At 49.9% G+C, this 27,199-nt stretch overlaps 1 protein-coding gene across 1 annotated transcript in view; it reads left to right on the forward strand.

Annotated features, from left to right (window-relative positions):
- Nucleotides 1-1,137: 1,137 nt before the first annotated feature.
- The window catches only part of KCNH1 (potassium voltage-gated channel subfamily H member 1), a 144,127-nt gene continuing 118,065 nt past the window's right edge, over nt 1,138-27,199 (forward strand). Inside the window, exon 1 of the mRNA XM_054690683.1 lies at nt 1,138-1,216. Within this exon, the coding sequence (XP_054546658.1) occupies nt 1,138-1,216 (79 nt within the window). The remainder of the gene's footprint in view (nt 1,217-27,199) is intronic.

Genomic DNA, 27,199 nt, shown 5'->3' on the forward strand with positions numbered 1-27,199 from the left:
CTGTGTTTTGTTTCCCTTTGCTCCTGCCTCTCCACTAAGCACCTGCCCTGACCAGGGGGAGTTATGTGGGCACAGGCCCCCAGTTTCCGGGCCTCCCCAAACCAGCGCCCAGGACAGAAGGAGTTATAGTTACTTACAAGGAAGAATTGTTGCATGTGCCAGGTTCAAAAAATAGCCTTCCACACCGCACGGAAGGAGCGCACGCAGGCAGCCTGCAGACCAGGGTGGGTAAATATGTAAACTCCGGCCTGCTGGGAAGGGATGGGTAGGCCCTGGTGCTCCTGGCGCTGGGTGGGCCGGGACGTTGGCTTCCAGATTGCCTTGTTGCAAAAGCCAAATCCTCTTTGGATGTCTTTGGGTTAGCGAGACAGGCACAGACGTCTTTCCTGAAAGTGTAATGAGTGACCCTGACTTCAGGAAAGGGACTCCTGCACATAGCTCTCCGCGGCCTTTGGAGGGCGGTCTCTGGACGTGAGCAGGACAAGGTCAGGCTGCCCGCAAGTTGACCACACCTGGGGAGCTGTGTGTGATCTTCGGAAACAACCAGGGTCACTCAGAGGTGACCCGCGCCCTTCCCAAACAACTTCAGGGCCTCAGGCTGTGGAACTAACGAGAGAGGCGCTGCTTTGGGAGCTGGCAGATCCCCAGCTGCAGAGCTGAGGAGGGCCAGGATCCGGCGACAGCGGGAGGGAGCAGGGTGCCATCAAGGTCCTAGACTCTTGGCGACCTTAGGGGTGCATCCACCCTGATGCCGCGCCCAGGTGCGCCCCTGGAGCGCGCGCTGGCAGGTTTGAACGGCACGGCACCGGGGTGCGCGTGCCGCCTCCCTCCCGACGCCCCCCTTTTCCCTCCCCCCGCCCCGCGGTGCCGGCCCCGAGCACCCAGCGTCCGGCAGGGGGCGCCCTGGGCGTGCGCGGCCCCCGCCCACCAGAGAGGCTGCAGCGGCGGCGGGCGCGGTGCGGGCGGGCGAGGAGCGCGCGGGAGGGCGCGGGGCTGTGAGGAGCAAGCCCTGCGCGCCGGCCGGGGGCGCGTGGGGCGCGTGGGGCTCGGGCCGGCCGGATCGCGCACGGGCCCCGTGCCCAGCTGCCTGCGGCCGTGAGCGCCGCGCGGGGCGCCCCCTCGCCCAGCGCCGGGAGGATGGCCATGGCCGGGGGCCGGCGGGGACTGGTGGCCCCGCAGAACACGTTTCTGGAGAACATCGTCCGGCGGTCCAACGGTAAGCTCGCAGCCGGGGAGGGACGGCAGCCAGGGGCCCTCCAGCCTCCGTAGCCACCCTCGCACCGCTCGCGCCCGCGCCCGCTGCCAGCTCGGCGGCCTCCGGGCCCGGGAGCGGGCGGCGCGGGTCTGACGCCCCTCGAGGGGAGCGCGCCCTGGAGCTCCACTGGGGGCCTGTCTCGCGCCGCCCTGGTCTCCTCTGCCGAGAGCGCGACAGCGGTGGAGTGAAGTCCCGGGAAAGTGATGGGGTCCTGGACCAGCGCTGCCCACCCTGCAGGGAGGCTCCCCAGGCACCCCTGCAGGGATCGTGGGCAGTGAACAGAGCAGGGCGACCCTCCGTCGCAGGGGTGGGGAGGGGGGGCGGGAGGCGGGAGAGGGGATGCACCTGTCTCTGCCTCACAGCCGGGGTTGGTGGTGGGGGGCTGCAATGTCCGAGGTGTGGGGTCGCAGGGTCAAGCTGCAGGCTGCCGGATCTCCCTCATCACCAGCCGCCCCAGGTTTGGGTTAGGCCCAGGAGGGGTATAGAGTTTCTGGACTCAGTCAGAAAGTGGGAAGTGCAGGTGCCCGGCTGGCCAGGTGGCTACAGGTACAAACCTGCCAGGCTCCTCTCTCCCAAACCCACAGCAGGGCTGTGTGCCTGGACCTCTTACTCACCTCTGGCTCCCCAAAGCCCAAGCCTGTCAGTCCATGTCACCCTGTAAACCTGCGCTGCTCCCCTCCCTCCCTGTGCCCTTCGTGGGCAGGCAGAGTTCTGTCCACTGGCAGGCACTGGCAGGGAGTCCTGGGAGCAGGGGTGCAGGGGAACATTTCCAAGCCTTGGGGACCCACGGGGCAGCACACAGTGAAAGCACTAGGGGCACAGGGGAACCTGGCACTGGCAGGGCAGGGTGGATGGCTCATTGTCTCACTGGGAGCCCAGGGGCCTGGAGGCGCTTGCAGACCCCTGAGCCCTCCTGGGGAACAGGACATTCTTCTATTAGGAGCAACCCGGGCTTGGAGATGTGTGACTGGTACAGGGTCAGCTCCGCAGGGAGCTTGGGGTAGAAATTCTGGCTTTCCTGTGTGGGCTACTCACGGTGGGGTCAGCAGAAGGGCATGAAGTCACAGGCTCCTCAGGTAGTCTCTCCAATTAAAAAGTGATTAAAGTTATCTTACCATTAAAAAGGTATCACTAGGATGTCATTTGAGCTGTTACTCTGCATGTTCCTGTGCTGGGCCCTCTTTCTAAGGGAGCTGGAGTCTCTGGGGTCCTACCTCGCCTGGCCCTCCCCAGTCCATCAAAAGGGGTTTCAGAGCAAGGACACAGCCATTCCTGGGGGTGCAGGGATGATCAGCTTCTGTGGATACTTCTGTCACTAAAAAGCTGGAGGTGTTTGTGGGTTTTTAATTGAGTCCCTGCTTGGGAGTGAATGTGCTTGGTGGCCTCTTAGGGGTACAGGACAGCCTTGCAAACGTGTCATCACCAGTGACATCGCCTTTGTCACAAATGCCAGTGACTGTTCTGTTTTTGGATAAGAAGCCAGTGTCCTTTGGAGGGGACCCCTCTGTGCACTGTGTTCGCAGTGGAGAGATGGGAAGAGAATCTCCACATGACCCCCAAGGCCAGTGGGAGGACCCAAGGGTCAGGGACTGAAAAGACATCCTGGGGCTAAGAGGGCAGGGCTAAGGGCTGACTTGTTCTCAGAGCCACGCAGGCCACACATCGAATGTCAATAGCATAAGTAGCTGGGAATATTTTTACCACTTTAATCTCAGCACCAAGTCCAACAGCTTGACTTCAGCGAACCCTACCAAACAACATCACAACAAAAAACAAACCATCTTGAGGGAGGCGGATGGAGTTTTCAAATGATCTATTTCAGAAGGGAGTCTGATCTTGAAATAAGGGATTAATGTTTATTTAGGGATCCCTTTACAGTGTTTCCTGGACACAGATGGGGAGAATGCACAATCTCTACATGTATTATACTGTTTGACTGAGATGGAAAAAAACCTATTTAAAAATATTGATTGTCCCCTTCTAGAATCCACCAACCTCTTATTGGACATCACAGCACTTAAATAGCATTTTGCCCTTAAATAGCAAGTGTGTACGATCATTTGATTAGGTGCTTTCTCCCATTGTTCCCCGGCAATATTTTATTCCTCTTTTACAGATCAGAAAACCAAGTCCTCAGAACATGTAGTGACTCATTCTGAGGGGCAGGCAGACGGCGCGGAGGGGGGGCACTCCTGGGAGGCCGTCACCCCTTCTGGTTTCATGGCATCCTTGGTTCCCCAGCCCTGATGACTGAGCCTGTGAGTGCTGTTATCATCTTTAAAAAAGCTTCTCCTATTATGTGCTAAGGAATAATAGCACAGGCTCTCAGGGACATTGAAATCGCTGGTGTCTGGAATGTCACAGAACCTCGGATGCTAGTGGCTGGCCCCTCCCCCATGCTGGCAGAGCTGGAGAAACGTAGTAGTTTCTTGAGTACTGATGACCAGTCAGGGGGTGCCCCAGCCCCCGCGCACGCTGGTGCCCTGCCCAGCTTCCTTGCCCTCTTGCTCTTCTCCAGAGAATGAGGATTCCTGTGGGGAGTGGATACTGTGTCACAACCGCAACATCGCTTGGCTCATGCTGGCCTCCCATACCCAGACAGAGTTGCAGGGCAAAGGAGGCACGAATTCTGTTTCCAGTCAGGTGGGTCTTCACCTGGTGTAGCTGGCCGCCTGGCAGCAGTGCCCACCCCTGCACCCCATCTGCCCCCTTATAAAGCAGCCAGTTCCTTTGCACATGATTCACTGTGACGTTCAGAAATCAGCACAGAAAGTGTGGGTCTCCATTTCAGAGTTTCTGGAAGGAGGAGTCCTCAGGCTGAGGAGTTGACCTGCGTGTGGTAAGAGGCAGTTAACAAACGTGGCAAGAGCAGCTCGGGGACTGGCCAACCTTGTGTTTGTTCAAATCTCCCTGATGTTGTTGACTGAGTGGGGGGCAGAGGCAGGCTCCGTTAGTGAGTTCATTCTGCTCCTCGGCCAGGCTCCTGCCCCTTGGAGCCCCGGGCTCCACTGATTGAACCCCGTGGACCTTTGAAAGTCTTTGTCAAGCCTCAAGGGCACTAAATCCTGGTGGACTGCCTGTGGTCCCTTCTGGAAGGAGATCTTTGATGCTCTGTGTGTTGGACAGTGGTTCGTGGTCCGCAGGAATGTTTCCCTCCCGAGATTTGATGCAAGTTTTGATGGGGTCCATCGGCGGTCACTTTGGATGCTTCAATTGGCTCACTTGCTCAGGGGTAAAGTCAGCCTGTTTCTCTCTCTGTTCGTGGGTGGGAACCTCCTGGGTGGTTGCTGGGACCCCCGCTTACTGTCATGATGCTCGCTCAAGCACACAGCAACGTGTCTGCGGAAGGTCAGCAGAGCCCAGCACCAGCCAGCCACCAAGCACGAGTGGGTGGTTCCATTCTAAGCCAAGCGCATGTCCTCGTGTTCAGAGCCTCCTCTGACATGCAGGTGCCGCGCGTGTGCGGGCACGTGAGCAGGGCCACCCGTGCAGGTGGATGTGGCTGTGTGGCTTGCAGATTGCTCCATCAGCTGTGTTTGTGTATAGTGCTCAGTCACTTCAGGTTGTTGATATAATTTGCTGGCAAGAGGGAGGAGAGAGCCGGTGACGGTGCACCTCCCGGATGTGCTGGGCCCACAATATTTATAAAACAGAGCTGGTTAGACTCCATTGTTGCTCCAGGGGCAATGGATGGTAATCTGGATTATCACCAGCTCAGCAGATCTTGTTTTTTCTTGTGACGTGTTCGAAGATAACCTTCAGCCGAGGCTCCGCTGCCTTTCTCTGAAAGTCGGAAGTCACTGCAACGTGACGTGAGCTGGGCCTCTAGGAGGGGCCTGAGCCTGTGGCATTTGTGCTGCCGTGATCACTGAAGCCTGCCCATGCGGTGACCTCTCAGGCCAGCCAGCGTGACCACTGAAGCCCGCCCATGCGGGGCACGTGGGTGAAATGGCCTCTGCGGCACCTCCTCTGTTTGGCTGTGGCCTCCAGGGCCTCACCGGAAGCTCTCAATCCTGCGCCCCACTTCATGGGGTTAGACAGTCCACGGCTTGCAAACAACCAGTGAGAATAGGCGGCTGTTTAGCCAGAGGACCCTTTTGTGCTGTAAGTGTGTGCTTTATACATTTACGCATTTAGGTCTGCATCTGATTTTTCCAAGTGATCGTATTGCTAGTGAAAAAGAAGACGACAGTCAGAGCCTCCGGTCTGGAAAGACCCTGGGGCAGGCCCCTTGGCCTGGCTGTCCTCGGGCCCCCTTCCGCACTCACCAGCCTGCTGGACGGGAAGCTCAGTCCTCACCAGAATGTCCAGTTGTGCCTCCTCCCCTTCACCTTCCCTTCCTCCCCCCACCCCTTGTCTTCCCTCCTTGTTTTGCTGATTCTCACCCAAATCTGCTGTCTTGCAGCCTCTGCTCCCTCAGGTCTGCCAGGGGAATAGGCCTGAACTTTCCCACCAGAAAACCATGTTTTGGGTAATTTGAGAACAGTTGTTCTTCTTGTTCTCTTAAACTCCACCGCCCCCCCCCCCACCTTTCCTGGTTTAATGCCACAATGAAAAAGGGCCTGGTGTGATCTTGTATAGCTCATACTTTTTTGAAAGTAAATATCATGTTGTCACCTGCTGGGTCGAGGCAGAGTCTTGCCAGCTTCCCAGAGCCCCCGGCCCCCCGCACACCGGGTGCCCCTTCCACGCCCATGGGCTGTGCCCACATGTCAGGTGACTGCTGCTAGCCTGTCCTCCAGCCTCACCCTCCTGCTTCCCTGGGAGCCATGCAGGTGTCTCTGAGCTGCTGCTGCCCGCTCTTTGCCCAGTTGGGCGTTTGTCCCCGGCTGCACCAGGCTGCATGCCCTGCTGTGTGAGCGCCATGGTGGGTGTAGGGTGGCAGTCACCGGTTCTGCTGTGCCTGGATATCTTTGGGGACCCTTGTCTTGGGGGACCCGTGACACCTACTTCTTGCGGGTCTTTCCTTTGGATTCACGTTTAACTGGGCTAAATGCCACCTTTGTCCCAGTGTCCACTCCCCTCAGTGGTCACCCCACATCCCGGCCACTTCTTGGTGTAGTTTCCTTTGCTAGTGACGTCGTCCAAGCAGTTTAATGATGAGCAAGATGGGGTCACTTAGGGCTGTGTGAGTCGTGACCACGTGACTGACCAGAATAAAAACAAAACTCGCTCCTGTCCCTTGGGAGACATTAGCTTCCAGAACTGGAAGATGTGCAAACCCGCGGTGTGTGTGTGTGTGTGTGTGTGTGTAGAAGACACATTTTCTTTTTTTTAAATTTTATTTATTTATTTATTTTTATTTAAATTTTATTTTTATATTCCCCGTATTATTTTGACCCCAATCTCCCCTTTCCCCGCCCCCCCCCATCCCCCATAGAGTGTCTCTGGTTCATAGTTGTTTGTTGATTTTGATATTTTCTTTCTTATAGTTATTGTTTTTCCTGGTCCCTTATTTAAGTTTTCTAGATTCCTGCTATGAGTGAGACCATCCGGTATTTTTCTTTTTCTTTCTGGCTTATTTCGCTGAGCATGATCCCTTCCAGCTCCATCCATGTTGCTGCAAATTGCATGTGTTTATCTTTTTTGATTGCTGAGTAATATTCCATGGTGTATATGTACCACATCTTCTTGATCCAGTCATCTATTTTGGGGCATTTGGGTTGGTTCCAAAGCTTAGCTATTGTAAATTGTGCTGCTATAAAGTTTGGGATTGATGTTTCTGTGTCCTTTGGGTAAATACCTAGGAGTGGAATTGCTGGATCATATGAAAGCTCTATCTTTAGTAGGTCAAGAAATCTCCACACAGCTCTCCACAGTGGTTGGACCAGTTTGCACTCCCACCAACAGTGCAGAAGAGTTCCTTTTTCTCCACACCCTCGCCAACATTTGTTGTTGCTAGTTTTTTCAATATGTGCCATTCTCACTGGTGTAAGATGGTATCTCATTGTAATTTTGATTTGCATTTCTCTGATTACAAGTGATGTTGAACATTTTTTCATATGCCTGCTGGCCATTTGCATTTCCTCTTTGGAGAAGTTTCTTTTTAGCTCTTCTGCCCATTTTTTGACTGGATTATTTTCTTTGTTTTTGTTGAGTCTCATCAGCTCTTTGTAGATTTTTGTGATCAGTCCTTTATCATTAGTGTTGTGTGCAAAAATGTTCTCCCAGTCAGTGGGGTTTCTCTTTGTTTTTGTTATTGTCTCTTTTGCTGTGCAGAAGCTCTTTAATTTGATGTAGTCCCAGCTGTTTATCTTCGCCTTCACTATCACTGCTTTGGGTGATGTGTCTGTAAAGATGTCTTTGATGTGCATGTCATGTAGTGTTTCGCCTATATTTCCTTCTATGTATATTATGGTTTCAGGTCTTATGTCTAGTTCTTTAATCCATTTTGAGTTGGTTTTTGTGTATGGTGTGAGGTAGTGGTCAAGCTTCATTCTTTTGCATGTAGCGACCCAGTTTTCCCAGCACCATTTATTGAACAAACTTTCTTTGCTCCAATGCATAGTCTTTGCTCCTTTGTCAAAGATTAGTTGACCATAAATCTGTGGGTTTATTTCTGGATTTTCTATTCTATTCCATTGGTCTGTGTGTCTGTTCTTGTTCCATGCATTTTTGATGATTATGGCTTTGTAGTATAGTTTGAAGTCTGGGAGTGTGATGCCTCCATTCCCTTCTTTTTTTTTTCAGGAGAGCTTTGACTATTCAGGGTTTTTTGTGATTCCATATGAATTTCATCAATAATTGTTCTATTTCTTTGAAGAATGACATTGAAATTTTGATTGGAATAGCATTGAATCTGTATATTGCTTTCAGTAGGATGGCCATTTTAATAATGTTTATTCTTCCAATCCCTGAGCAGGGGATGTCTTTCCATTTCTTTGTGTCTTCTTCTATTTCTTTTAACAGTGTTTTATAGTTTTCTTTGTATAGGTCCTTTACCTCTTTTGTTAGATTTATTCCCAAGTATTTGATTTTTTTTGTTTTGTTAATAAAAGGGATGGTTTTTTTTATTTCTTCTTCTTCAGATTTATTGTTTGTGTATAGGAAGGCTACTGACTTTTGCGTGTTGATTTTGTATCCTGCCACTTTACTGAACTGATTGATGAGTTGAATTAGTTTTTCTGTGGAGTTTTTGGGGTTCTCTATGTATATTATCATATCATCTGCAAATAGTGATAGTTTGATTTCTTCTTTTCCTATTTGGATTCCTTGTATGTGTTTCTCTTGTCTTATTGCTCTGGCTAGGACTTCCAGTATTATATTGAAAAGCAGTGGTGAAAGTGGACATCCTTGTCTTGTTTCAGATCTTAATGGAAATGCTTTCAGCTTTTCACCATTGAGAATGATACTGGCTGTTGGCTTGCCATATATGGCCTTTATGATGTTGAGGTATGTTCCTTGTATCCCAAGAATTTCAAGGGATTTTATCATGAATGGGCATTGCACTTTGTCGAAAGCTTTCTCGGCATCTATTGATATTATCATATGGTTTTTATATTTCTTTTTGTTGATGTGTTGGATAACGTTGATTGATTTTTTGGATGTTGAACCATCCTTGTGTCCCTGGAATGAATCCTACTTGGTCGTGGTGAATTATCTTATGGATACGTTGTTGGAATCTGATAGCTAAAATTTTATTGAGGATTTTTGCATCCGTGTTCACTAGCGAGATTGGCCTGTAGTTTTCTTTGTTTGTGTTGTCCTTGTTTGGTTTTGGTATTAGTGTAATGTTGGCTTCATAGAATGTGTTTGGTATTATCTCTCCCTTCTCAATTTTTTGGAAGAGTTTGTGAAGGATAGGCACTAATTCGTTTCTGAACGTTTGGTAGAATTCATTTGTAAATCCATCAGGTCCTGGGCTTTTGTTTTTGGGAAGGTTTTTTATTATCATTTCAATTTCGCTGCTTGTAATTGGTCTGTTTAGGTGTTCCATTTCTTCTTTATCTAGCTTTGGGTGATTGTAGAGTTGTAGGAATTTGTCCATCTCCTCTAGATTGTTGAACTTGTTTCCATATAACTGTTCATAGTAGTTTCTGATTATTCTTTTTATTTCTGCTGTGTCCATTGTGATTTCTTCTCTTCCATTTGTTATCCTGTTTATTTGTGCTTTCTCCCTTTTTTCCTTTGTGAGCCTGGCTAGGGGTTTGTCTATTTTATTGATTTTTTTCGAAGAACCAGCTCTTGGTTTCATTGATCTTTTGGATTGTTTTTTTTTTTTTTAGTTTCAATTTCATTTATTTCTGCTTTGGTTTTTACTCTTTCTTTTCTTCTACTGGTTTTGGGGTTTTTTTGTTGTTCTTTTTCTAGATCTTTGAGCTTCGAGATTAGGTTGTTTCTTTGAGTTCTTTCTTGTTTCTTGATGTGAGCTTCTATTGCTATATATTTTCCTCTTATTACTGCTTTTGCTGCATCCCATACATTTAGGATATTGGTGTCCTCCTTGTCATTCAATTCAAAGTATTTTTTAATTTCTTCTTTGATCTCCCCATTAGTCCAGTGGTCTTCCAGTAGCGTGGGTTTCAATCTCCATGAGGTAGGAGAGTTCCTTGCCTTCTTTTTATGGTTCATTTCTAGTTTGATGCCTTCATGGTCAGAAAAGATGCTTCGTATGATTTCAATCTTGGTGTATCTGTTGATGTTTGTCTTGTGTCCCAGTATGTGATTGATCCTGGAGAATGATCCGTGTGTGCTTGAGAAAAATGTGTACTCAGATTTTTTGGGGTTTAGTGTTCTATAGATGTCTATTAAGCCCAAGCGCTCTATATCCTTATTTAGAGCTTTAGTGTCTTTACTTATTTTTTGTCTCATTGATCTAAACATTGTTGACAGTGGTGTGTTGCAGTCTCCTACTACGTATGTGTTTGATGTCTGTTTTCAGAGATGATAATAGTTGTCTGGTATACTTTGGTGCTCCTTCGTTTGGTGAGTATATGTTAATAAGTGTTATTTCTTCTTGAAGTATTGTCCCCTTGATCATAATGTAGTGACCGTTGGGGTCACTTTTTACCTTTTTGAGTTTGAAATCTGTTTTATCTGATATAAGTATAGCTGTTCCTGCTTTCTTTTTTGGTCCATTTGCTTGTAGGATTGTTTTCCATCCCTTAACTTTGAGTCTGTTTTTATCTTTTGTAGCTAAATGTGTGGAGACAGCAAAAGGTTGGGTTTTGTTTCTTAATCCAGCCTGCGACTCTGTGTCTTTTTATTGAAGAGTTTAGTCCATTTACATTTAGAGTTAATATTGATATGTTAGCATCTCTATTTGCCATTGTGTTTGTCTTCCCCCGTCTTTCCTTTGATTTTTATTTATTTATTCTTTAAATAACTTTTTTTTTTTTTGGCCTTCTATTGTTGTTATTCATCCCTCTGAGGTTCTGGCTTTAGGACTGCTTGTAGTATTTTTTGGAGTAGGGGTTTAGTCGTAATGAAATTCCAGAATTTCTGTTTGTCTGGGAAGGTCCTTATTCTTTCTTCATAGAGGAAGGAAAGCTTTGCAGCATAGAGTATTCTTGGTTGGCATCTGTTTTTTTGAGTCTGTTGACTATGTCCCTCTACTCTCTCCTTGCCCGTAGTGTTTCTTAGAGAAGTCTGATGCCAGTCTGATTGGTTTTCCTTTGTATGTTATCTGTTTCTTATCTCTTGTCACCTTCATTATTTTTTCCTTGCCTTGGATTCTTGGGAGCTTTACTAATATGTGTCTTGCTGTATTTTTCCTTTCATCATGGAAGTTTGGTGTTCTTCTTGCTTCTTGTATATCAATTTTCAGCTCCTTCTTCATGTTTGGGAAGTTCACTTCATTTATTTCCTTGAATATTTTCTCTGTTCCTAGGTCTCTCTCCTCTCCTTCTGGGATTCCTTTAACTCTTATATTTCCTTTCCTCATGGAGTCAGATACTTCCCGAAGTCTTTCTTCGGTCTTTTTCATTCATACTTCTCTTTCCTTTTCTGTTTTGGTTCTTTTTATTTCTGTGTCTTCGAGAGTGCTTATTCGTTCTTCCATTTCCTCTATTCTGTTATCACTGCTTTTATCAGCATTCTTTAGCTCTTCTGTTAATCCTTTGATCTCCTGCATTTCCTTCATTTCCCTCTTTAGGGACTCAATTTCATTCTTCTGAGTGTTGTTTCCCTTAATGACTTCCATCAGTTTTTTCATTACGGCAATTTTAAATTCTTTTTCTGGAAGGTTCAGAAGTTCTTCCAAGTCACCATAGTTGCAAGCTGGTGGGTGGTTTTTTTTTGTGGTGTGTTTTTTTTCTGAGGCGTTGCTACTTTGCTTGTAGTTTTTCTTTTCCCTGCTGCCTGTCTTCTAATTTGCCCTATGCATTGGGACACCGTGCCGCTGGTACTGGCTGGCAAGACTCATTTTCTTAACTTGAGAAGCCATAAACCCTGCAGCCTGAGGTTATATAAGAATCAGAGGTGGAAGCGAGAGGCACTCGTGTTTATTTTAGTGAAGAAATAAAACAAAGTGGACAAAGGGCATAGATTCCATGGAAGCATTGAAACATACGGACGCGAGAAGCAAAGGCTGGGGTTCAGCACCACGGTCACAGGGGACCCCGGTGTGCAGGGCCCAGTGGAGACTGATGCAGCTTCAGTGAGGAACCCAGGGAACCGCCCCCAAGACTTCAGGGTGGTGGTGAACCCCTCAACCCTGGCTCCACATTTCCTGCTTCTAAACACTTCACTCAGAATCATTCTTGGACTTTATCGTGATCTCTTTTTTGGTCATTTTGGAGGTGGGATAACTGGACCCCCAAATCAGTTTCAAGTGCCTGCAAAGGGGAGAAGTCTTGTTCTGATGTGGGGTGTCCTTGCACAGATCTTGCTCCCCGCCACGTATCTTGGGACGCAGCCTTCCTTGGCGGGCTCTGGGGGTCACTCACCTGCTGGTTGGGTGCTGCAGGTTGGCCAGCTGGTTGCCGAGCTGGTCCAGGGGGTCAAGGGGCATCTCCCAGCCTCTCCTCTGATGCCTGCTGTCTTGGTCAGGCCAGAAGGACTCACAGGTCTCATGCCAGCAACCACGAGCTTGCTCATCCTGGGATTGTTCATAACGTAAATTACAATGACAACTCTTTCCAGAAGTCCGATGTTTCAGAAAACTGGTATTCTAAAATTAACTGATATAATCCTGTCATGATTAATGGATTAGCTGAGAGCCTCCAAATGGTCTTTCTTGTGGTGTTGACAACAGCGCTTCTGCGAAAAGCGTCTGTGCCTTCTCCCCTGCCTGTGTAGTGTGGCCTCCTCTGTGGCCTGCCTGGTGCTACATCAGCATCCAGAGAATGAACCCACCTTGGCAAATTTCTACAACCTCTTCCCTGTTTCGCATTGATTTCCACGAACAGTGAATTTGGAAAATTAGAACTTCACTGCCGTGGCAAAGAAAATGGAATTACTTTGAGGGCTGAGACTATATTTTTTTCATCCAAATGAAGTTAGAAGCTTTCATTTTCTTTACTCGTGTTTGTCCCCAGTGTTTTTTGGATGGAATTGCCTGGAGCTCAGATGCTGACACCGAGATTGTGACACTGGCCAGTGGCCGGCATGTCTTCAGATGGCTGCCCTGGTGCCATTTTCTTTTTTTGACCTGAAGGGTTTGTGAATAGGCCCCTTGCTTTCTGGCTCCTGGTGGCCTTCAAGTTGTGGGACTTGCCACCTGGAACAGGAGGGAGTTAGTGGAAAGTATTCTAGTTTCCTCCATCCAAGGTCATGGGGGACCGGCTAATGGTTTCCGCGTGGGCAAAGGCTGCCTCCCCGCTCACTCTTGGGTAGGAGTGAAGCTGCCTGGAGTTGCATCCTCTGCGAGGGAATCGCTCCTGATGTTCCTCGGTGCTGTACTAGGCGGTCTGAAGTTGACTGTACAACCTCTCAGGGTCCCATTCTGCTCTTCTCTCCCCTATCCTCGGCTCAGGCACTGGGGAGTGGGAATCCTGCCACAGTGGGAGAATTTACACCTCAGGTATTGGCAAATGCTCTGTCACCCCAGCAGGATCACCACGCACCCCTGCCTGTGCCCCTGCCCTTGTGATTCGTTCTTTTATGTCCTGCCCTCATTGTCCATTCAAGACTTTGGCCCTTAAAGCCAGTTACTTGTTCTTTAGATGAAGTCCTTTTCAGCCTTTGTCCACACCCGTTTCCATCATTGGGTGAGCTTGGTGTGGGGGTGCCCTTTGGGCACACCTCTTAACACAGCAGGGAACACCTGTGTCCAGCCTGAGGCAGGCAGCTTGCACTTGCCCTAGCTGCCTCCGTTCTTTCATCTTTTTTATAATCTCAGAAGTCCAGAAAGACCATAAATAAGTTAGGCGTTTACTGGAGGTGGAAGAAGTCGGCTGAGGCTAGTTGTAAGCATCCACTGTCATCATCGGTTCTAGTCGTGACCTTGGGCAGGTGAGATGGCCTTTCTCCCTGTGTGCAGTGTGCCAGCGGCGCTACATGCCGCCTCCTCCCATGACCCTTCTCACAGTCCCGATTTATAAGCACAGAAACCGAGGTTCGAAGGGGTTAAGGAAATTGCCTTTGGTTTATTTCTAGTAGATGTTCTAGGAACATGTTAGTGCAAATTCTGGGGCCCCACCTCCTACCTGGTGAATCGAAGCTTACCTGTGTTTTCTTAACCCCGCAGGCCATCCTGATGACAGTGTAGTTGGAGGATCAGTCTTTCCAGGTGGTTCCAGACTTTCTTGACTTATGGGGTCAATGCCAGGTGGCCAGGGGCATGGCTGGAGGAGCAGGTATCAAGTGTGGGAACCTTTCCTTTCTAGACCTCGCGTTGCAGTCTTCCTTAGTGTCAGTCCCAATAAATGGCGCATCAGTTGAAAATAGTTTGAACTGAAGGTGCATGTAAGTTCCAAACCTACTGGCCGTTGTGGCTCAGCTCCCCAGCCTGCAGGGTGCTCAGCCTCCGGCTGGGTAACATCACTTACCGTGAGGCCGGTGTGGAGGAACGTGTAGAGTATCTAGGGTGGCTTACCCAGCACTGGAAGTGACAGCCACGGTGCCCTAACTCCACACTCAAGGGCTCTGCCGAAGGTGCATGTGGAGATTTTACACCTTCTTAGAGTCGAAAATCACAGGTTGAGCCTTGGCTGGTCGGGGCCTCGGCCACTGTCGGGTCCGCTCACACCCTGCTCCTGCCTGCCGGGGTGCTGACCTCTTAGTGCCCGTGTGTCTTCAGGGACCTGCTGGCCGTGGCTCCCTCACTCAGCTTTGCCCGCAGGGATTTCAAAGCTGTGGCTTCCTGGGTTGCCATCAGCCTCCGCCGGCTTTCACCTTCCAGAAATGGATGGAGCTTGTGCCCACTGGGCTTCTTGCTGTTGTTGTGGGCTAGAGTCTTAATTTTTCAGTTACTTGTTCTCCCCATTCAAGAACAGGGAAATAACTGCGTGTGCTCAGCCTGCTGTTTGGGGATGATAACGGGTGGTTTTCGGGGACGTGGAGGCTTCGATTCTGGTCACGCTTCTGTCCGGTGAGATGCCACCTGGGCCCTGCCCGCCTGGCCCAGAAGGGGCTGCGTGTTGCCCACTGTGCCACATGACTCTTCCCTGTTCTCACAAAACAAAAATGACTCATAATGAGTTTGCTGCAGTGCTTAAGGGCAGCATCCAGGGGCCGGGGCTTGGCTCACAAGTGGGTGCTCTTCCCCAGGCTTCAGGCAGTGAACTCCGTAGAGCCTGGGAGAGGCCAGGCGGGTCTTCCCCAGCCTCTCTAGGACCAGGTTGGGTTGCGATTTGTGTCCTGGGCTGCTTGGCAGTGAGGTATGGCCTGTGAGTGTGACTAAGTTAGGTTTTTATTGGGGTTGTGGGCCAGGTCACTGGGCCCCCCAACTTTGTTGGTCCCAATGCACAAATTGACAGCACCATTCTCTTCTCACTTAAACTGCCTTTGCTCCCCACTGCCAGTCCCTACCTCTGGCCTTCCCTGGCAGCGTCTTCTTCTGAGATTTTCAGGTTTTCTTCTCCCTCCGGCTCTTGGTTTCAGCCTCGCACTGTCTCCTCCGCCCTGGCCTGCTCGCCTGGCATTCGCACCAGATCTGGCACTGGGCTCTGGCTCTGGGGTGCATTCTTCAGTGTGGCTCAAGTGCCTCCAGGTCTTTTGGCCTGGGGCCCTGTCTGTGCTCTCCACCCAGCCTTCTTGCCTCTCCTTTCTCCATCCTAGTGTCTTCCTGCCGCATCTCTGTGCATTCGCCACCCCTGTCCTTGTCGCCTATCACTGTCCACCGTCTCTCCTCACACTGCCTGCCTGTCGTCTTGCCACCTGCCCCTGTTAGCCGTGTGAGGTCATCTGTAGTCTCTGCCTGTCTATCACTTCCACCGCCTGTCTGTCTGTTCCGTTCTCTCTCACTCTTCAGTGTCTCTGTCTGTGTGTTTCTCAACTTACTCACCAGAACACACGTGGCTGGAGGCTCTTAGCTTGCTTCGTGCCTGGGGCTTGTACTGGAGAGAGAATCCAATGGGTCTGCCCCAGGCTGACTGTGGGCTCTGGCCTGTGGGCTGTGGCAGGGTGGGAGCAGATAAAGCTGGAGGAAGCAGTGCGTGCCTTTCAATTGGATATAACACAGATGTGTCCCCGCCCTCCCAGCACATCTGGCAAAGCAAAGACTCAGGTGTTTGTTGTATTCCACTGCGCTTCTCTGAGATTTCCCCCACAGCTCCCCATCCCACCCCCACCAAGCTACTTCCCGGGAGGCAAACGTAAAGCGAACATAAAAACCTTTTTCTGTACCATTTAATATTTCTGTCCTGCTTACTTTGAGTCTGTTTTGGTTTTTGAGTTCCAGGAGTACATTTTTATTCACTGTTTTGTACAAAGTGCCTAGAAGACATACAGAAGTACTTTGAGAGTTATTATGACTCATTCCCCACTGCCCCCCCCCACCCCAGAAGGTAGTATAAAAGCAGGGCTCCATAGGCACCAGGTCGTGTTGCAAATTCAGAAAGTGTCCATGAGTAGATGGGAGAGTAGACTCGTGGTTATTTGCTGTTTATGCACAAGTGTCAGATCACTGGGTTGTAACCTGAGACTAACACGGTGCTGTATGTGAGCTATACTTCAATCAAGAAATTAGGATGGGGCCTCCCTGGTGGCGCAGCGGTTGAGCGCTGGGTTGCGAAGCTGCCCGCAGCCTCTGCAGCGCCAGTTCGATCCCCAGCTGCTCCCAGGCCACCAGAGGAGGGTCCCACATGGCGCGCAGACCTCTCCTGCCGCCCGCTGCTCCCCTCAGCACTGTACTTCAGTCCCTCTGCCTGCTCTGCTCCCCGCTCTGGCTCTGGTGAATTCTCTCACCCTCCCGCGCTTCTGGCTGTACCCAGTGCTTAAATAAATAAATAAATAAATAAATAAATAAATCTTAAAAAAAAAAAAATTAAAAAAAAAAAAAAAAAAAAAAAGAAATTAGGATGACTATACAAATTAGAATAAAACACCTGATTGGCTAATTGATTACACCACTTTTTAGCAAATAAATATTTTGTAGCAGTAATTCAGCCTTATCACTGAGCTCACTTACTAAGTAAAATGTCATTGTGTAATTAAAAAATATTGATACTAACCAGCTTTGTGTGTAGTCTCAGTCTCCCCACTAGTGCTTGTGAAGCCAGTTCACCCCTTTCCAGTGCTCCAAAGGCCTGAGAGCAGATGTGAGTGCAGGTGAAGCTCAGGCTTAGAGACTGTGCCCCTGGCTGGCCTCCTGGCCAATGAACTGCTTGAGTTGCTTTTGAAATTGAAATCTCTCTCCCGTTGTAATTTACTGACTTAATAAAAAAATGTATTTCATAGGATATTAAAATCAGAGACAAAGCAAATACTGATTGACTCTCTCGGGAATTCAGTTTGTGATGTGCAGGTTGATGTCCTTGACAACTTAGAGGAGTCATTTTTGTGGAATTTCTTGTGGAAAGTGCAGTCGAGCCACGAAATGACTTTTGATGATACTGACTGTCTTGCTGTCTCATTTGGGTGCAGCAAACTGCTTTCTGCTTTGCTGCTCTCCCCCACCCCCCGCCATGTTCCCCAGTCTTGCCAAATCTTGATCTTTTTAATTTTTAAAACATTAACTCCTGGTCTGGATATAATTTAGATTTAGGCTCCTTAAGCTGCTGCTTCCCGTTTTTGCTGGCTGTTTCTCTGCAAACTTCTTGTTTTCATCATTCATCTCAGTCATTACTTACTTTTCTGTTGTTTTGAAGGAAAGGAGCCATATTTTCTTCAAACTTGCTTTTTGCGAGAGCCTGGTCTCCTTAGTAATCGATAGCCCTGCAGGTGGCAGGGAGAATGTTCTCTTTTAAGTGAGATAGCTGGCGTGATTAGAGGCAGCTTGTGAAATATTCACTGCAGCCTCTAAATAACCAGTGTTGGCAGGGAACAATACATTTGTGGGAACTGCTTGCCGAATGCAGCGTTTAGCTGTATAATTGCCCAAGAGTGAGTCACTTTGCTAAGTCATTGCTTTAGTTAGTTTCTCCTTTGTTATTTGTGGTAATTATGATGAAAAGCAATTTCCAATAATTTCTTTTTAGGATATCTCGGTTTTCTTCTTTATGGGCAAATGGCAAGCCTGGGGTGGTCAGCCGGGTCCAGTACCACAGCGCGCTCTGACCCCGGCCCCCTCGGTGCAGACTTTCAGGTGGGGAGGGCAACCTTTCGTGCTTTTATTGTGGGAACCCAACCGGGGAAAGCTGTCAGGGCCCGGGAAGGTGGAATTTAGGAAACCTTCCATTTAATTGCTTGCACTCTCGTGGCCAAAGACCCTCAGGGGGTCAAGGGGCATCAGAGGGAGGCCGTAGGCTCTAGCTAATTGCCATGGAAGATCCGGAGAGTAGGGACTCTCAGATGAGCGCCCATGAATCATGGCCAGAGAAGTGGGTCGAACTTGCACATTTTACTGAGCAGTGTAGAGGGCCCTTGATCGTTACAGAAAACGTGAATTAGAGGCAGACTTGTGGCTTCTAGTTGAAGGTAACAGTCTCCCTGCAAAAGCTGTGTGTGTGTGTGTGTGTGTGTGTGTGTCTACCTGCACCTGTATCATTATCTACATATCTCTGCCTCTGTCTGTATCTTTAACATCATAACTCACCTGGATTTTAAGGATTCCAAAGGCACATATAAATAAAATAAATAATTTTAAAATTTATTTTATAACCAAAGACATGTATATATAAACACCCCATCCACACAAGGTTATTCCCATGGCAGCTTCCCTTGACAACATTTTTTTTTACATTACTGTCACATGTTGCATCCTATGTCCAAATCCAACAGTCTCCGAGCAGCAGAGCCCAGCACACATGTCCGCCTGCCCCAAGTGACCACCACTGGCCACTTAGTTATGCTGAGAAGGTGTTTCTACTCTAGCCTGGTGTTTGGTGACGTGACATTTCAAGGTAGCGGCAGCGCCGGCCACGTGGGTGTGGCAGGGTCGAGAGGGTGCCTGGCTTGCTCTTTGCAGTGCATCTAGAATCTCAGAGTCAGGTTTTATTGCTGCCAGGAGCAAAGAGAGGAGTCTGTCCCCAGTGGGCCCACAGGGCTGAGTGGCCAGGGCCACAGTTTCCTGGGCCCACACAGCCCCCTGAAACCAACTTCCTGTCTCTGCAAATGTGCTCAGGAGCCCCAGGGGCTGGGAGCAGGGTGGGGCGGGTAACCAGTAGCGAGTCCTTAAACCTCAGTGCTGATTGGCTCCTCGGAGCTTCCCCACATCTTCAGGCTGCTCTCAGGGGTGCTCTGCTGGTGGTGCCCACGTGCCCAGCGTGGCCTCTCTGCACCCCTGCAGAGGCACACGCCCCAGGCCCTCGCTTGGGTCTGTGCCGGCCTGGTGTCCACTCTGCTTGGTCGGAGAAAACCGCAGATCCACCCGGGCTCCAGGGGAGAGGTTGGCCAGCGCGGGTGCAGGGGGCTCAGTGGGGCTCGTGCTGATCTCAGCTGGTCATGGCCATGCCTTGTGGAGCCGAGGGCCTGGGCCGAGTCACGGTTAGGGTTAGTCAGGCCTATTTTCAGCCACAGAAGAGAGACAGTGATGAACACAGAGAAAGCCCCTGGAGTGCTCCTTCCCCGGTGTACTCCCCACGGACTCCCCAGGTGACTTGGCCATGCGGAGGCCGGAAGACGGTGCCCTCTCAATGCCGGGTCCTGGTGCTTTGGTGCTCATGGCCGCACAGGGCCACCACCCCACCTCCTCTCCCTGCGGGCCTCTGTGCAGCATGGCCTGCCAGTTGCCAGGCTGCGAGCACTGGCCTGGTGCCGCCATCTTCTCCCTTGCGAGCCTGGGCTTAGCCTCATAGACCAAGAGTTCCTGACCTCCTGACCAAGGTGCTTGGCTGATAGCAGATGGGGGGGGGGGATCTGCAAGGTGGGATCTGGGTGTCCCAGGGAGACAAGCTGCTCCCATCCCTGTCACTCCTGTCCCCGGGGCACCAGCAGGGCTGATAGGCCCAGGCATGCCTGCAGCTGCTCTGGCTGTAGATCCTTCCTCATGGCCAGCTCCATCTGCTTGGGAGGTGGAAGTAACCACCAAATGATTCATTTTCAACCCTCCTTTCTGGGGCCAGGGTCACCTCCTCCTGTCAGTGGGGACTTCTGGCGTAGAAGCAGAAATGTCACCCTCATGAAAACCATTTGTCAAAACAGAGCATTCGGGAGGTTCCCTGGTCTGCCCTGGGGCTCTGAAGCCTCTGGGGCATGGCGGACTCTGCCCCTCACTCTAATATGGTTATAGAACATTATCTAGTTAAAAATATTGATTTTGGTGTTTGTGATGATTTGTGACAGGGTTATGGGGAGGCCTAGATATTTGTTCAGACATCTTTCTGGGTACTTCTGGATGAAGTTAGTATTTGAATGGGTGGACCGAGTGAAGCAGATTGCCTTCCCTGAGTGGGTGAGCCTCACCCAATCAGTTGACGGCCTGAATGGAACAAGAAGACAGCCCTTCCCTGAGTAAGAGGGTGTTTCTTTGCTTTCGAGCTGGGACAGTGTTTTTTCCCAGCCTTTAGGTTTGAACTGAATCCTCAGCTACTCCTGGTTTCAAGCCTGCCAGCCTGCAGACGGCACTAACATGTCACAGCCCCGGGGCACAGGCCTGCAGGCTCCAGCTGGAAGGACAGGCTGTCTCTCCTGGGCCTCCAGCCACTGACTGCAGACCTTGTCGGCCTCCATAATCACATCAGCCCACTCCTTCTAAGCCTCTCTCTTTATGTATATACATGTATATTTATGACTATTTTATTAAACGCATGCTATATTATTAATAAATCTCTTTATACACATATCTATATATATATCTTACTGGTACTGTTTTCTCTGGACATTCTGGCTAACAGCGTTGGCCGCCCCATGCTCTGCTCAGGGCCTAGGAAAAGTCACTTCCATTTGCCCAGCCCCTGACAGTATTTATAGAAATGGGTAGTGCTGGTGCCCGCCCACCTCAGGGCTGACGGCCCAGTGAGTTAACACGTGTGGTCGCACTGACGCAGATGGCGGGTGCTCGAATACTGCGGGGTTTCAACTCCAGATCTCCTATGTCCTGATCAGGCTGGTTCTGATGCCGACCTGAGCAATCTTGGGTACAGCGGGTGACTTACCTAATTGAGTCTCGCTTGGTCCCAGAGTAAGTTTCCACTCGCTGACTCTGGGAAAGAGTAAATCCCTGCACGCCCTCGGCTTGGCTCTACCTGGGCTCTCTATCTGGCATCTTCACCGCCGGGCCTGTCGCCAGCCACCCAGAGGAGCCAAGCAGCCTTGCTAAGTCGCCATCCTGAGTCCTTGCACTGGAATGGGATGGGGAGGGGGTGCTTTCCCTAGCTTGGTGGTGGGGGGGGGGTCCCACCTTCTGAGTCTGTATGTCCTCAAGGAAGACATCTGTCTGCAGGCCTGGTGGCAAATTTACTCAGACCCACATGGGGCCAAGTCTTTGCTCCCTGAACAAGACACCTCTTTCTCCCCAGCTCAGCAGGCAGGGCAGATGCCCTTAGGGCAACCCTGACCTTCCCAGCCATGCTCTCAAGCTCTTCCATAAACAGTCTTTCCTGGTAACGCAGGCTGCGGTGCCTTCAGATCCCAGTTCTCCCCACCCTGCTGCTTTTCTCCAGGGTGCCTCGTGGGAGGAGCAAGCTCCTGTGTGACCCCTGGGCCTTATTGTACCACCAACTTCCTCAGGTCCCTGGCAGTGGCCCTTGGTCTGCTGGTCACTGGGAAGCCAACTGATCCGTGGGCTCTTGGCAAGCTTATATCCTGTCCTCGTCACTTGGACAGAACGTGATGCCCTGCCCCTCCAGCACATGCTCTGTGTGTATGTTTGTGTGTGTGTGTGTGTGTGTGTGTGTGTGTATGTGTGTGTCCTGATCTAATCAGGCTCTTACTGCCCTGCAGCCCCCCCACCTTGACATTTGCCTGAACCCCCAAGTTGGTCTCAGATTTGGGCTTTGGTACAGGCTCACCCCCGCACTTGGGAACTTCTGGACCCTCGAAGAAGCCACGGGACACAGGGAGGCCTCTCAGTTTGTGGACACAGCCAGGGCCGTGCACACCTTCAAGGTGCCAGCCCCTGTGTTCTGTGAGGCTGGACAAAGCCCCTCCACCCCACCCCCACCCCCTTCTGCTCCCTCCTGTCTCCATGTGGAAATGGGGCTGTTGGAGACCTGGGTCAGCGCACTGAGTTTTAGGTGGAAGAGGGGAGCATTTGCCAGTGAGGAGAGTGTGCAGACTTGCAGGCAGACAGAAGCCAAGCCCTTCAGGAGGAACAGACGCTTCTACTGTGGGGCCACATACCAGGGTGTCCCGGTGGCCGCAGGGGAGGAGTGACCTGTGATGGCAATAATCGTCCCGATGACTCGCCGACACAAGGTCTCCTTAGATTTAGTATTTTCCTGGGGCATGTCCAAAACTGTCATGGACAGTTCTGTCAAAATGGCCTGAGTTAAGTACTCGATGGATCAAGGAGATGATGGAATATGTGGACTCTGACGTCAGATGGCCCCCGCTCACATCCCAGTCCCTCCTGCTGTACTTCAATGGCTCCCCCAGGCCCAGTTTTCTCACGAGTAGATGGTGATGTCCCGCACTCACCCCCACTCGGCATAGCAGTGGCCTGCACAATGCTCTGCAAAGCTTACAATAACCCTCGGTCATATACAGTAAAGACCAGGTCCAGTGCCTGGTCCAGGTAAATATCACAGGTGGTGTCCAGTGTCATGAACCCCTGGAACACTGGGATGTGGGTGCCCTTCGGCCCTGATGACGTAGCACATGATAGAGTATAGGCACAGCAGCCCCATATATGAGCAGATTGTTCTGGAAGGTAGTTTTCAGGGCAGTTATTTGTATCTTAGACGTTGAAGGGAATTGAGAACATCTCTCTCTTCCCCCACCACAGAAGGGTGCCCTTGTGTTGTAGGAATGAGGGTGAATTGGGGTTTGGGGAGCAGCTGGAGTCTGAGGGCCCCAGGATGGTGCTTTATCTGTTCTTACCTTTGAGAGAAAAGAAATCAACGCCCAGACCAAAGTCACAAAGAGCCAGTGATTTATTGGTAGGGAGGTAGGAAGAAGGGCAGGAAGGCTCTCTGAGCACAGAGGGGTCCCAAGTGGGGGCCACTGAGGGAGCAAGAAGCAGGCACTCATATGAGTACAGTGGGAATAGTGGGAGCTTGGCTGTTGGGGATCTCCCCCTTGCATCTCTTGCCAATTGGCTGGGCTTGCAGGGGTCTCTGAGGCCACCTAGGTGCACTGATTGCGAGGTCTCCAAGGCTGCTGAGTTTACAGGGTTCTCTTCAGCTTCTCGGGCCCACTGAGTCTGCCCACATCGCCTGCCCGGCCTTCCCGAGACCAGCCTCTGCCCGCTTCTCAGTGCTGAGTTGCTGCAGTGGTGTCTGAGCTCACAGGCCAGACTGATGAATGGGCCTCGGGCTGGGGGCGGGAGCGGGGAAGGAAGGGTGCTGTCCTGGCTCCAATCAGGTGCCTCTCAGCAGGCTGGTCAGTGGGCTTGGGGCTTGAGGCACCCTGCTCCTGACCTGCTGGGTGGGGAAGGGGAGAGGTTTCTCTGTCCCTCCAAGCACCAGCAGGAGGAACATCCCTGTTCCTCCCACCCCCGTGGCTGCCGTGCTCCCTGGACGCTTGGATTTCTTGCTCAGGTTTGCAGTGAGCGGGAGCTAGTTTGGAGTTTTGAATCCTGGGGTGAGACTCCTCCCATGTGGACAGTCCCTAGGCTGATGGTGCTCTTCCTGCACAGCCTGGCTGTCTGTGCCCTCGTTCAAGCCAAGAAGCTGCTTGGACTTGGGTTTTCCCAGAGTTGCGCCATGTTCTGGGGCTCAGGAGTGGGGGAAGTGGTGGTGGTGCTGGGGGTGCACTGGGGGTTAGGGGTGCCAGAGCAGAGATGACTATCTTCAAAGGGAGATCACAAGTCTTTTGTGGGAAATTGCAGTGAGATTGGAGCTTGGAATTTTTCATTTTCTCATTTTTCAGTAAATAAACAATTCAATCCATACATTTATCTTATTAAACTCATCAGAAATTAAGGATGTACTTTTTTTTATTTGAAGATTTATTTATTTATGCATACAAGAGCTGGGGTACAGGCCAGAGATGGGGGGTGAGAGGATTCACCAGAGATAGAGTGGGGAGCAGAATAGGCAGATTGACTGAAACACACTGCTGAGGGGAGCAGCGGGCGAGACAGGAGAGGTCTGCTGCGCCATGTGGGCTGCTCCCTGGCTGGGGATCGAACTCGTGCTGCAGTGGCTGTGGACAGCTTCAAAGTGCTGTGTTTTAACTCGTTGTGCCACCAGGGAGGCCCCAAGGATATACTTTTTATTGAATTAATATAGGTTCATGATTAAACAGGACCTTTTCCCTTAGCTCATCCCACTCACCAGAGACCACATGTTCTTGTAACTGTTTCTTCTGGTGGTTTCTGCCTCGTCTTTAAATAACAGGCATCACAGCTATTTCTGTTCATCAGTTTTAGATGTTGTCTGTTCTCTCAGTTCGAGCTCATCTCCTCCCTCCCCTGCCTGCTAACATAGTTCTGTTAATCCCTTATTGATTATCTTTGTGACTTTCAGTAAAACATTTACACATTTTTATATCATCCCTGGACACTCTCTCTCTCAATTGTTCTCCCCTTTATCTCTAAACATATCATTTGTATTTCTACAGTGTCAGAATAGATGAGGTTTTATATGGATCCTTTCCATAATTAATACTCTATGTTCTGATGATATATATATGTATTTTTAAAAGATTTATTTATTTATGCATACAGGATTTATTTATTTATGCATGCATTCTGGGGCACAGGCCAGAAATGTGGGGGGTGAGAGGATTCACCAGAGACAGAGTGGAGAACAGAACAGGCGGATGGACTGAAACACACTGCTGAGGGGAGCAGCGGGCAACACAGGAGAGGTCTGCTTCGCCATGTGGGTTGCTCTCTGGTTGGCCGGGGATTGAACTCATGCTGCAGAGGCTGCGGATTGCTTCATAGTGCAGTGCTTAACCCCTTGCACCATCAGGGAGGCCCTGTTCTGACTATATTTTTATTTAAAAAATTCGGGAGGTGCTTACATCACAATGGCAATCATGGGATGCAGTGACTTGGTTTCCCTTCCTGCACAGCTCTTGTTTTCTTTGCTGTTTCTAATCTCTTTCCTCTCGGTGACCCCCATTTTATGCCCTTACTCGCCATTTGTATTGTTCCAAATTATCAAGAATCATCAGGTCTTGGCCTCCTGCAGGACCGCCTTCTGGAACCTCTGTTCACCGAACCCTTTTGAATGTTAACTTCCTCCTCCGCTCTCTATACCTGCAGCCGCTTTCCCCCAGGTCCCTTCTTTTTTTGTTTTACTCTCTCATTTTGCTGATATGCATCCTGAAGTGACTTTATGAGAAAGACTATGTGGGAAATCAATTTCCCAGGCTTTTGTATAGCTGAAGATATCTTTACTTACCCTCACAACTGGTTGCCTTAAATTAAAAAGAAAGTCTTCTGACCTTTCACCATTCTTCTCTCTCCTCATTAGGACACATTTTGTTTGTCTTGGATCATCCTGTGTGTCTTCTTATTTAAAAATATTTCTGTCTCTTGATCTTTCTGTTCTACTCCCTGTGGGACTTTATTTTACTTCCAACTTTTGTGCTGAATATTTAGTTGTTCCTTTGTATCTACAGCAGCTCTATTCTCTCTCTCTGTTGTAACAGCATCTGGTGCTTGTTCTATGGATGTAATATCCCTTGACTATATTAGGGATAAAAGTTTTCCTCTGTCTCCTATATTATTTCTGCTTTTGCCATTGTCACTTTTTACTCTTTTTTTGGTGGATTTTTGCCTTTTTAATTATTGGCTTTTATTTTAGTGGGACTTAGGGAAGAAAATAAACATATGCAGTCCAACCTTTATTGAAAACTGGCTCTCTGGCCTCTTACCACATAGTCTTACTGGAGCATTAGCCTTGAAAAAATTCAGTTTCCCCTCCTGCTCCTGGTCTTCTGAGGGAAATTAACTGCGATTTCAGGAGTCAACAGGAGAGAGTTAAACAGACTAGACTTCAAATACACTTGGAGTAATTTCCAAGTCTTTTATTTCTTTTAAGGCTTCCTTGCTGGGTTTAAGAAGTGTAAGTTTATTCAAGAAGAGACGACCCACGCGAGGGTTATTTTGTCTCCAGCATGAAGATCTTAGATATTCTTGGCCCTCCCCAGTCTGGTCTGCAGCTTCTCTGCCAGATTCCAGTGCCCTTGCCTGTCTTCACCCGTCTGCCATGTGTTCTGCGCTGCTGGGCCTTTGCTCCTGCTGCGTCCTCTGCAAGAAGGTTCCCTCCTCCCTCCAGCCCTCCAGTCACTAACAGCAGGCATCACACGGTCACTCTGCAGTGGGCACCTTTTTGTCAACTGTACTGTTTCGGCTTAGGCGTTGACATGTCTCTAAATCTCATTCTTCCTTCCTGGGTGTTGCAGGTCCAGACAGTCCATCCGACCAGAGAGCAACCCACATGGCGAAGCAGACCTCTCCTGTGTTGCCTGCTGCTCCCCTCAGCAGTGTGTTTCAGTCAGTCTGCCTGTTCTGTTCCCCACTCTGTCTCTGGTGAATCCTCTCACCCCCCACATTTCTGGTCTGTGCCCCAGCTCCTGTATGCATAAATAAATAAATCTTTAAAAAAATATATATATAGTCAGAACATAGAGTATTAATTATTGAAAGTATCCATATATAAGGTTCCCAGGAAAGTTTTAGCTCTTACAACAGAGCAAACTGCCTTCTTTCCGGCTCCCTGCCTTGGTTTGTCCTTAGGAGCTCCTCGAGTGTAGGGGCCACTCTCATGAGCTGGGCTTCCCTGGGTTCTGGCCTCCTGGGCTCTGCAGAAGTGTTGACGAGTCTGGGGAGAGATGGGGAGGGACAGGCTGTCGAGTTTCATTAAAAGCATGTTTATAAAATTAGCAGTTTTGTGGATTAACTTCATGTAAGTTGTGCTCTGTGTTCCTTGTCAGTGGCTCACTGTCCTCAGTTCCCTTCTCTCCTCCTCCTCCGCAGGTGGCAGGGGCGGCCCCATACGCTGTGAGCGCTGGTGGTTGTGCAGAACCATCCACTCGCAGGGAAGCAAGGGCACCGTGGTCTCCTCTGCCTGCTCTGTGGCGTGTCCATAAATAAACGCCGCCCGCCCCCCTCCCCCACCGCTTGTTACAAAGGAAGGGGATATTTTTCTTTCTTGTTTTTTGAGGGGGAACAGGCGGCTGCCATGGAGAACATAGAGCCAGGCTGAGACAGCAAAGGCTTTAAGTGCTGGAAGTTATTGGCGTCATTTAAGGTCTGGTAAAGAAAAGATCAATTTCCTGGGCACAAAAAGCGTGAGACTTGGGATCTTAGCTGTGTGAGAAGTGGAAGGACCCAGCACCAGCCTTTGCTCCTGCGGCTGAGGGCGTGGTGGCTGCTGGGAGCCCCCCGCACCACTCCAGGTGGTC

Source organism: Talpa occidentalis, unplaced genomic scaffold, assembly GCF_014898055.3.
Source record: "Talpa occidentalis isolate TD23 unplaced genomic scaffold, MPIMG_talOcc4v2.1 talOcc4.8, whole genome shotgun sequence".
Taxonomy (NCBI): Eukaryota; Metazoa; Chordata; class Mammalia; order Eulipotyphla; family Talpidae; genus Talpa; species Talpa occidentalis.